Source organism: Anopheles marshallii, chromosome 2, assembly GCF_943734725.1.
Source record: "Anopheles marshallii chromosome 2, idAnoMarsDA_429_01, whole genome shotgun sequence".
Taxonomy (NCBI): domain Eukaryota; kingdom Metazoa; phylum Arthropoda; class Insecta; order Diptera; family Culicidae; genus Anopheles; species Anopheles marshallii.
This window is the reverse complement of record NC_071326.1, coordinates 86492847-86504539: the sequence shown is the minus strand read 5'-3', so window position 1 is coordinate 86504539 and position 11693 is coordinate 86492847. Positions and strand designations below refer to the sequence as shown.

The 11693-nt window shown below is 43.3% G+C and overlaps 2 protein-coding genes across 2 annotated transcripts; one reads left to right on the top strand and one right to left on the bottom strand.

Moving 5' to 3' along the window:
• Positions 1-2123: 2123 nt before the first annotated feature.
• On the bottom strand, positions 2124-3933 carry LOC128708350 (ATPase WRNIP1-like). Its single transcript, XM_053803325.1, has 2 exons — positions 2897-3933; positions 2124-2820 (listed from the first exon to the last, which is right to left on the bottom strand). Exons 1-2 carry the CDS (start codon positions 3931-3933, stop codon positions 2124-2126), a joined length of 1734 nt encoding a protein of 577 aa, XP_053659300.1.
• Positions 3934-5273: 1340 nt separating this feature from the next.
• Positions 5274-6132, top strand: LOC128708722 (uncharacterized). The gene is made up of 2 exons (XM_053803702.1): positions 5274-5480; positions 5545-6132. The coding sequence occupies exons 1-2, from the start codon at positions 5274-5276 to the stop codon at positions 6130-6132; spliced, it is 795 nt and encodes a 264-aa protein (XP_053659677.1).
• Positions 6133-11693: the final 5561 nt, after the last annotated feature.

The window sequence follows — 11693 nt, the reverse complement described above, 5'->3', positions numbered from 1 at the left end:
TACTTCGGACAGAGTAGGTGCAGATCATGTAAAAGAGTGATGCAAACTTTGACAAGGTAAGACAAAATACGAGTTTGCAAACCAAAAGCTATGCGTTCAGCAAAGATTTCGACGATGAGCATGCTTGAATGAATCTACAATGATTTTTTATAAACATGCACCACTAACTGAGATTTCTATGTAAACGCTGTATTGAAGCTTTCTTGAGAAAAAGGAAACAGTGTTTCTAATGATCTGATGATAATTATTTCATTTGCAGAATGTTTCTTCCGACTTGCAAGACGATCCACAAAGTGATATTTGATTGAAATCACGAAGGCGAGATCTGTGTGGCCGTGTGATACGTTCTGAGAAAGGTACGTAATCCTAATATTATTTTAAATCCTATGAGAAAATGAGTCCATTTGTGATATCTCGTTCGTTAAAATGTGTGATGATTATGTCCTTTTTTATAGCATGATAATCTTATGATTCAATTTACCCATGCACCACGCTGACAAAACCAATTTTTAATAGCCACGTGCACCTTTGTTTAAACTAGAATACTTATCATTTTGTATGTTTTCTGTTTTCAGCGTGAAATAGCGTATGGTCGATGCAATGCAAACCTTGAACGTCGTCGTCACTGTCACACTCCAAGGCATGTGCAATGGTAAGTTTATTTTCACAATCCTTCACCTGCTGACGTATGCATAAAAAATAGACAAAATTTAGCCAGGCGATTCAAATACGCTATTACGAATAATCGAATGTAATAAGGTTAGCTTTAATTCTATGTTTCATAAGCATTCAGGATAACGTAACAAAGTCCATGTTGTCCAAGTTATTTTTCACTGTTCACAGGGATCGAAGAGATCACTGAGCTATCTTTAGACTCTGTTGCTCTTTACGGTAACAGTACGCGGCAGTAACCGTCACAAATTAACTGAAAACGTTATAAAATATTGGTAGTATATAATAGGATAGCTAGAAAAAACGAAGCACTGCTCACTGCTCTGAAATTGGAACTCGTATGAAAAATCGCCTAAATTTGTCGATTTTTGTGTCAATGAATGTATACGTTAACAACAGAAATCTATTCAAATGTGCATGGTTATGATGATCAAAAACTGTTTCTTCCTCCTCTTATTAGATGAATTTTCTTGATTATACAAGAATGCTTAACTCTGAAGCTTTTTTTCTTCATCACAATAATATTCACATGCCGCAGAGTTCAACCTGTAATGCAAACATTTTCTTCTCTCGTTAAAGATTCTTGCAACAAATAATGACTGAGCAGATTTAGGCGCCACAACCACATGGTGATGTTGGTGTGCAGTAAAAGGACCACCCACCTTCCTATGCTCCAATGAAGTCTCTCTGTTGAGCTATTTCGAGCTAGTATCGAAACCATCTAAAAGGTAAATACATAATCATGACATCAGTTCTTAATCTGTAATGTAATTTCTTCTTCGGTAGCAAAGTTGGTCTAAATTTAACGTAACATCTTGAACTTTTGTTATTTTGTTTCAGTATCCGTGAAGCTCTTCCGGTTTTGCGTAGGATTTCGGTTCATGTAACATTTCCCGCAGGTAATTCAAATCCCTACCCTGAGCTAATATAAATATTTACACTGTTGCTGTACGTTGTGATGATCAACTATATTTATAACTTGAGTTCCAATGAGAGAATTGCATAGCTTTTCACTTTCTTTTGGTTATGCAATATCGAAGTCCACACCTGAAAGCCATAAATATTAATTGTTTTCATAATTTGACTGTGTAGATGGTTTGCAATAAATTGTTATTATTGTTCATCTCTTTATCCAGGATATGCTGCATAGGGAAGAAGGCGACTGGTTCTCAACAAAACGACAATCACCGCTAAACATGGACTCATTTTGTCGCTTAATACTGAAAATTTGCTTTTGAAAAGCGTGTTTGAATAAAAGTTGCATTTGTTAATGAAAGGAAAACTGTCTTGTTCGTAATTTATTTTTATCATATTTCACTACGTAGTCCTTTCAGCCGTAGTCTTTACAAACAAGGATTACACATTGTACTCATCCATCGAGACGGAATGAGTTTCTTATTTGTACTTCAACATAACTTGATGGAAATATTCGCAAAAATCTCACGCTATAACTATTCCGAAAAATAATGTTCATCTTCCAACCCTTCCGGCATGTAATTCAACCCCGACTGATCCTTGTGAAGCATATTGTACCCTACGCCGTACTGCAGATCGCGCATCAGCTTCGTCGGGGCATTTCGCAGATGCAGCGGCACCCCTGGCATCGGACCCTTCCACCCATCGATCGACGCCCGGCAGCGTTTGTACGCTTCGTATACTTCGCGGCTCTTGGGTGCACGCGCCAGATAGACGGCACAGTGTGCGATAATACAGTCTGCTTCCGGCATACCGACCGATTGTACGGCCGCCAGTGTTGCGGTCGCTACTTGTAGTGCGTTTGTGTCCGCTACACCAATATCCTCGCTCGCCATGCGTATCATCCGGCGGCAGATGTAGCGCGGATCTTCGCCGGACGCGATCATGCGCGTCGCCCAGTACAGCGCTGCATTATCATCCGATCCACGAATGGATTTGTGCAGTGCGGATATAATATCGTAATGCTGGTCCCCTTTACGGTCGTACAGCAGATGAGATTTTTTAATACCCTCACGGATGTCCTGAAGTGAAACGGTCTTCAGCGACTCATAAATATTGTCTGTTGTAGAAGCGGCACCGGATAAGGCTAGCTGCAAACTGTTCAGTCCGATGCGTGCATCACCGTCGCAGGTTTCCGCGAGCCAGCGGACGGTTTCCTCATGGATTATCGTGCTAGTGGTGTATGAACGGAGAAATGGAGGTGTTAATCCAGTTTGACGAAACGTTTCAGAATTGCATACCAACTTACCGTGGAATGAATGACAACTTGCTGAAATCGGGTAACTTATCCTCGTTATTGTTAACGCTTTCCGGTACCATGACCGCTTCGTATTCTGGCAGCGCACGCACGAGTATTTTCATCATGCTCTCCACCGAATGCTTCTCCAGCACAATCACCCGGCACCGACTCAGCAGGGCAGAGTTAAGACTGAACGATGGGTTTTCCGTTGTAGCACCGATCAACGTTATCGTGCCAGATTCTACGTGTGGGAGAAAGATATCCTGCTGCAGCTTGTTAAACCGATGTATTTCGTCCATGAACAGCAATGTACGGCGGTTGTATTTGCTATCGTTTTTAGCGATCTTTACCGCCTCCTTCACTTCCGCCACACCGGCCATCGTAGCAGAAAGCTTCACGAAACGCAGCGTGGCTGATTCGAGCTTGCAGCGATTGGCAATTATGTTGGCCAGTGTCGTTTTCCCACAACCCGGTGGTCCCCACAGAATCAAGCTCGGAATGTTCGAGCTATCGAGCAGCTTGCGCAGTATCGCGTTTTGTCCGAGAATTGCATCCTGTCCGACATAATCTTCGATTTTCGACGGACGCATCACTTCCGCGAGTGGTAATTTGAAAAATTTTTTTGGTGCCTTTTTCTGCGAAGCCATTGCCGATTCGTTATACTGCTCATTCACTTCTTCCTCGTCAACGTCCAAATTAATGCACATTATGTCCTTATCCTGCCGATTAGCACTGGACACAACAACCGGTGTTTCCTCGATGCGTGGTCGCTTGGCTGACTTTGGACTTCGTTCAAAGATGCTAAAGTTTCGTTTTGATAATTGTGGTGCTCCGTCTACTGGCCGCCGTATTTCTTCCGTGGAAGGCGTTACTGATTGTGAGTTGTTCGGCATCTCTCGTTCGTTCGCTGCCTCGCACCGGTTCAGGCATTCATCAACGTGCAACTCAATGTCGACACGCGGAAACCATTTATCGCACACCGGACAGACCGTTTTCGGCATGCTGGTCGAAGGTTGTACATCATCGCCACCATCTCCGTGTGCCATCGTTCATCTAAAACGTGTAAAATATATCAATTTTCCTCTCTTGCGCTTGCAATGATGATTAGGCTCGCTTACCTGTTCAATAGGTAGTTATTTTAATTCGCCTTTATTTTCAAATGAAGCGCCGGCAAGCCAGAAAGAGCGCTATTTGTCATGCTTGGCGGAAAAACAAGCTCAAATTTAGCTCTATCGAAAAATGTCAAACGCCTCGTACCCAAACAACAATCCCAAGCAACGAAATCGAAACGATCAGAATAAAAACAACTTTGAAGATAATATGAAGCTGTATCAACATGGTTGAGTTTTCGCCCAAAATGCTCGTTTCTGCATAATTAATATTGTATTCGTACACGTCTTTGATTTATTTATGATGAACCGTTTCGCCATTGTAGGTTGCTGTTGATAAGCCGTGAAGCTCCATAACGGTGCAATGACATTCTTAATCAGCTAAGTCTTAACGTTCCGATGGAGAGCAATAAAAATTAAGGAGGTGTTGATGTGTTCGAGCGATTGAAAGAATATTTTACATATTTACTGTACACTTATGATCATCCCAATTATTTATTCAGCTGATCAGACGGACAACGGTATACTCAGCATTTGAGATTATTGAGATATTTGAGAAATATTGAGATATTTTACTCAATAATTGAAGAGCGATATAAAAACTCTCAACAGATTCTTTAAAGAAGTAATGTTTAATTACTCGGATATAAAGCAGTTAAAGTTATCCGAAGTGATTCGAGCCTTTAATCTAGTCACCAACTACTGATAAAACACGTTGGAACATTTCCAATGTTTTCCCCAAAACGGTCATCATACATTTCAACAACTTCATAATGAAGAAATAAATTGATAACATAACGCCAATGGTTACCCTTTCACCACGCCAATCGTACGGGTGGAGTGGGATTTCATGTTGTCGTAGGTTGTCACTCGTTCCACAATGCAACCCATCCACAGACAGCGAGATGGAGGAGGGAGGAACTATCTATTCATCGCCTGCTTTGCCCGCAACATGACTATTCCGTTATTCTAGCCCCATCTCCGCTTGTTCCTTTGGTTGATTGGCAATAAACGAGCACCTGAGGCACAACATAAACGGAGCAACTGGATGCGTGCAAACTTGCTGAAAAGTAGTGCAAGGGGAATGTCAAGTTTATCATTTCGCGATGCTTCAGGAATTCGGAACAGTACCCAATCCCCCCGGTTGTCCGCGGGGTCGACGATGCTTATCGATCCAACAAACGTGCCGGTTTGCAGGGATAGCGGGGTCCAGTAACACCGGCCGATCTCGACGGTGCGCATCCATGGTGTCAAACGTACGGCTGCAGTGCACCGGAATGGACGGTTATCCGATCACGAGCGAAGATCCGGACGTGCGGCAACAGTTTGCGGAAAACATCTTCCAAATATTACGTCCCTTGACCGCGTCGGAGATGCCACGAACCAACCGACCCGAGGGCGATGAATCATCCGAATGCAGCGCCCTTTCCGATCCATTCTCTGATCTGGATGAATCGTACATACTGATGGATCTGCGGAAGAAGGTATGTTTAATTGTAGATGCGAATGACGGACGGACGGTTACTTATCCGCTTTACCTGTTTGTAGAAACCTGGAGTGGACGAGAGCGATGAGTTGCTGCTGATGAATCAATTTACACCCGAGTTCCGGAGCGCCTACGACGAGCTGATGGGTGCGGGTCGTCTCCGGAAGCCGGATAAAGCCCAAGTGGAACCGGCATCGAGCGATTCCTGTGCCGGTTGCCCGGATTTGCAGACGGCCACTGATTTCAGTCCCAAGTTCCGGTCGTTTATCGACGAGATGCTGCACAAGTGTGACCTGCAGCATCATCAGGAGGAGAAGAAGCGCCGGGAGCAGCAACAGTTGCTTCAGCAGCGTAAGAAAGGTCGAGTGCGGGCGATCGTGTCGGAAGAATCGTTCTGCGGGCTGGAAACGGATTCCATGTCCGGGATGTGGCGTATGCTGGATGCGATGTCGGAAAACGAACGGGAACTTTTCCCAACATCCGGACCGCACTACGATCTGTACTACGATCGACGATTCGACTGGATGACGCGGGACGAGATCCCGTGGGAACAGATCGAAACATCGAAAAAGAAGTGCGAACAGTGGTTGAAAATTCCCGGCCAAACGGATTTGACGGATAGCACCAGACCGGTGAAACAAAATCTTTAGTTCGGACAAATTGGTTTTTGTGCACATTTGACATGAAGTTTGATAAATTGAGTGATTTTAGCAGAATAAAATTATAAAGTGAGTTTATTTATTCACGGCAATGTGTGCCCTTGAAGTTTGCAACGCCTTAAAGTATGTAAAGCCCCTAAAAGTATGCAATATAATTTTAAAATCGTTTGTTTATTGTAGGTGAAGGTTTTTGGATCTTCAAACCTTTTTTAGCACATTTGTCTGATTGTCCGCCGATCATGGAACTGATCAGTTTTAATAAACCACAAAAAGCCGAAAAGTGCTTAACAAATGTTGCCTAAATGTATGCAATTTGTAGCACAGTACGTACGCAATCGGGAAAATTAACTCATTTACCAGAAATGTTAAGAGCAAATCCTCAACAGAGTATTGTTATGCCTGCTTGAATGAATTACAGGTGCTTACACGCTGCGTTATAGCAGTTCTATGACCATATCCATGTCCACCGGCAGTAATTGATCCGTTTTGTTTGGAAGCATTCTCGACAAGTACCTTTCAACAATACTCAAATAAATCTCGCCTCACAAAAGTACACATCCGCACAGGCTATTCGCACATTAACCGGTCGGATCCTACCCTCCGGTTGTTTGCGTACTTGCCGGGCACTGATCCACTCCATCGAATGGTGAACTGGGCGGTGTTTTTGCCACACCGACGATCCATGCACGAGCTGATTGCTAGCCTCGAGACGGCTCTTTTTCCCCGGATCTCCGGAGTTAGTGCAAATAATTGCGATCATAATGCGTACCGTGCTGCACAACGGTAGCTACAACCCGCCGGCAACTTCCGTAGGCGTACATGTGCTGCGAAAATTGAATATTATCCATTCGGCAAACAGCAGCGCACATGAACGCATGACCACAACGGCCTGGGCCCTCTTTTACCAGCCGGATTCATTCGACTGGCTCGTGGTGTTTCGGTTGAAAGTGGCCGAAAATGGCCGTGAATAAGTGATGGAAACGTCTGGTTAATTTTAATTTCCATTACCATTCTCCGTACGTTTCCGTGTGGGCAGCAAGGAAGATCCGTCAGCATATGGTTCGAATGAAAGTGTTTCTTTACCGGGGGCGCGCATCGGGCGTGACACATGGCGGGGTGCCAGAAATCGTAAAAAGGGCTTAAAATGGTTGTTCTCACCTTATGGTGAGGTCCATCCGGGCGTTCCGCCATCCTTCGCCTACACCTTGGTGCACCACCGCCAAGGGAAACAACAATTCGAAACGATAATTCTCCACCGAGGGTGGGCAAGGAACGGTTCGGACGGTACGACGGTTGACGAAAGGATGAAGTATGAACCACACGGCAGGTGATCCCGGTACGCACCGGAAGGTATTCCAGCGCAACTGCCTGTTTAACCCGCCAGGGTAAATGTAAAGGGCAAAAAAGTGAAAAAAAAACACATAATAATTAATTTATGATCCAACAGAGCAAACCCATCACCGTGTGTTCTGGGCTCTTTTTTTTTATTCATACCGACCGGATGTTTTACCATTTCCGCCTACTACGCCCTTGCTTCGCATCCTTTCGTGGCGCACACGAAAAAAGTGCACAATTTAATTCTCCCATTTTTTCTGCTCCAAAGGGGAGTGTTTTCACCGCACATCCTTCCGGTAAACGTTTTCTTTTGTCTATGTGTGTGTTTGTGTGGGTTGGACGGTTCTATTTCGAGGAAATGACCAACTAAAAACAAACCATCCATGACCGGAATCGAAGCGAGGCGCAATGCCATTTGTATACCACCAACTGACTGAACTCCGTGATGAGTTTCAACCGAGAGGGCAATTTTGTTTGTACTTTCTTTTTGTTTGGTGCTTTGCGAGCTACATCTAGTAGGCTGTGAAGCGTTCCCACGAATGTAAATCAAGGCGTTGGGGTAGTTGAGAGGCGCTCAAGGAAGACAAAGCAAGCAGGGGAATTAAATGTCAAAGGGATCGCAAACAGTGAGGAACGGATTTGTAGATTCGGTTTAATTATTTTTAAAAGATTCGGCAAGTGTCACTAGTAGAACCATTACTTCCACGTATCGAACTCAGCTAAGAAACACGTCGAACTTCTCCCAAACTTCTACTGTATATCTAGATCTATCTAGTCTAAAAGGTTTTACGGGCTGGACGGGCGGATTTCGGATTTAAACGTTGATTTTTTGGCTTCAAATTACAATTTGATACGCATTCATTCACCCCAACCAGTGAGGTTCGACCAGAATTAGATAGGACAGGCTAATATCGGCCGAGAAGCACTGTAATGACGAGGTCTGTAAGATGCACGACGAACTTACCGTCTCTCCAGGCTCCGGTAGGTTGATCACGTCATTAGAATGACGAATTTCTGATACAAAATCGGTTATACCTCTAAGTTACAGAGGCGGCTTCTTATTCTACATTTATTCAGCAAATCAGGCCACTTTCCGAAAGAAAACTTCAACATAAATTTAAAAACACATGTTTCATAGGACAAAGAATTATATTTTAGACCAATTTGTCACCCGTTTTGCCCTGCTTTTGTGTTATAAATTAACTCTTCGGTCAAATTTCTAAAAACCATGGTTCTCCGAATCCTCGTATAAGCGGAACCGCGTATCTCGGAAATTGCCTGTACTACTGCTTGTACTAGGAACTGCCTGTATATTTCTTTCTTCTATTAAAGATTCTATTCTATTAAATGTTGCACTTAAGTAGAAGGAAATATTGCTTGAATCGCCTTAAAGTCTCTACGCTTACTTTTGTAGCCATCACTGTACCAGCCCACGTTTGTTTATTTTAGCGTCCAATTTTTCACCAACTTTTACGTATTAACGCCACAACCATGCTGACCAAAACGTTGTCATCACCTGCCGAAACCCTGTCGTGGCACAAGCAGACAAAATCCGGCACCGAAAAGGATACCGTTTACACTTTTAATTACCTTATCAAACAATGCGCACCGGGTGGTGGGGTATGTTTTCGTGCAAAATCTTTTGGATCCCGCAAAAAAAAAACAAGGGGGACACGGCAGGACATGCCGCTTTCTTTCGCTTTTGCCACAGGAAGGATAATTATGCTAGCAAACTGTTTCTGGATAATAAAGGATAAAGGAGCGGAAAATCCAACCTCGTGCTAATAAGCACTAACCTAGCAACTGGGTTACTTTGATGTGTAGCGTTTTATCATCACGATCACGGTAAGTTGTGATAAACACAATTCATGTTTTTCTTTTATATTTGCTACATAGAAATAGGTCATTGTGTATTACTGCTTCAAAAAGACAACTAAAATCTTTTTTTTAGCATAAAACTTAGCGCTTTCCTCACATAAACCTTAAATTTATCGGTGCATCCCATCTAGACGCCGAAATGCCAGATCCTGCCAAACCGCAATTGATATAATGCATACCATCAAAGAAATCTCCCGTATATCCAAAGAGGATGCGACACGGGTGCAAAGTATTTCCCACGTGCTGTGTGACGGTTTCGTTTTAAAAATTCCTACCAGCCACTCCACGAGACACAAAATACCACCATTTGCTCCAACTATGCGACCCGGGGGGAGGGTAGATAAAAAAAGCACAATATTACGTGGAAACCCTCTAAATAAGGACTTCCCAGAGAGCCACCGGAATTCCTGTTTGCATCGTTCTTCCCAATATCCGGTTTGCTGTGTGTGTGTGTGCGATTTTTTCTCAATTTATATGCATTTTATTTTTATCGCGGTGCATCAGGTACATTTTTTCCCTGTGTGGTTGTGTTCTATTGAGGAAGAAGTGCATCTGCAGGGGTGGGGTGCATTCGGGACGGTTCTTTCATCATCACTTCGATATCGGCTGTAGCTTGCGTTCTCTCTCTCTCTCTCTCTCTCTCTCTCTCTCTCTCTCTCCCTTTCTCTCTCTCTCGATTCAATGTGTACAACGGACGTGCCCGAACCCACACTTTTCCATCGATCCCCTGATCGGGTTCCGCTGGGTTTGGCGGACAGTGCTATACACTCAATCAGTGTGTGCCACGTACCGGTCACGACACGGTACGAGCTTTTCCTCTTGTGCTTTATTGAATCAAGCCCCGGACAACGGAGTGAGTGGTTTCGTGATACGAAATGAACAAGGCTTCGGATCGGGCGTGAGCCAATTTCGGTGGTCATTGAACGCGCTGAATGGGTGGTATGCTTCTTAAATTGAGCTTCAGGTGAGCATCAATGTTTCGAGTTTGTTTGTTTTTTTTTTGTTGCTAAAACGCCAAACTTTGGGAATGGTTTATTTTGTTTTTTAACTCGTTATTTCTATTCATTGGTACTAGAGAGAAACTGTAGCATGTGCGGGAAAAGGAACGCTTTATATGTTTTCTTTTGTTTGATCTCTGTTAATATAATAATAATACAAGCTGATAGATAATATAAGCAGAAAATATTAAAATAATATAAATATGTTTCGTTTTATTTTAAACATTTTTGAACGATTTTTACACTTGTTAAAATTTTAGTTGAAAAATTAAGCTTAAATATTAAATCTCTCTGCCAAATGTAAACTGAATGTAGACTGTGCTTTAAACCACGGAGCCCTTCTTGATACATTACCACCAAATTGCATATCTCAAGGCGTTTATGAATATTCTGCCATAATGGTTTTGTTTTGCGTGTGTTCTCATATCTGTTAGTTATTTAAAGTGCCATTGCAATAGTATTGAAACCTTCGCACATTTATTCTGCTCACAGCAGTGTATGCAGTTCCCTCTCTAGATAGCTGATGGCTTTTTGTTGGAATCTTCAGCCCGTGTAGAGCATTAGTAACGTTAGTCAATCTCGGCACATTACATCTGCGTTAAAACACTAGGTAAATCAACACGCGGAGCTCGTTAAGCACTCATCGCACGTACCTGCGTACCGAAACAGTCAAAGCAGGCGAGTCAAAGTCAGAGCACATTTTCCAGCTCACTAACTCACCGGAAATAAATACAATGAGACGAACGCTTACGTGGGCACCTTTCTTGGAGTGTCGCAAGGTGGGTAGACCGTTTTTGGTGGAAATAAACACACCAATGTGCCGTTGGGATGTAGAGACGAAGCAAAACAAATAGAACTCGATCGACTCCACCGTCACCGGCCGGGCGGGTGTGTTAAATGAGTGCAAGAGAAATCCCAATCGAATCACATTCCATGCGAGAATGTGTTGTTTTTCTTTCTTTTAAAACACACACACACACAAGAGCTTAGCAATTGGCAAACTGTCGAGCATGAAGGATCAAGCCAGGTATCTCGCCCGGTTCTTGGTGCAAAACTTTCCGGAGTGAGTGTCCTGTTGCGAAGTGAGTTTGTTTAGTTTACACTTTTGGATGCTCATCGTCACCGTGGTCGGCGGTTGTATTTGTACAACACAAAGCTTAAACGGTAGTTAAAATGTGTGTGTGAGTGAGTGGGGACTCTTTAGCCGATCATCTTCGTCCGTCTGGGAAAGCAGTTCTTTCCCGGGGGAAGTGCTTTTCTAAACACAAACTTTAAATTTTGCATCCATTGCTAAACAAATACGGCAAGTTAGGGGTTCGTTGTTTGTCTTTTCTTTGCTGT

Bases quoted from the DNA above. Each gene is read 5' to 3' on its own strand.
- LOC128708350 (XM_053803325.1), bottom strand. From the start codon at position 3,933: ATGGCACACGGAGATGGTGGCGATGATGTACAACCTTCGACCAGCATG. The intron at 2,821-2,896 runs GTAAGTTGGTAT...ATACACCACTAG, and splicing joins AAGTTGTCATTCATTCCACG to CACGATAATCCATGAGGAAA.
- LOC128708722 (XM_053803702.1), top strand. From the start codon at position 5,274: ATGGACGGTTATCCGATCACGAGCGAAGATCCGGACGTGCGGCAACAG. The intron at 5,481-5,544 runs GTATGTTTAATT...ACCTGTTTGTAG, and splicing joins TGATGGATCTGCGGAAGAAG to AAACCTGGAGTGGACGAGAG.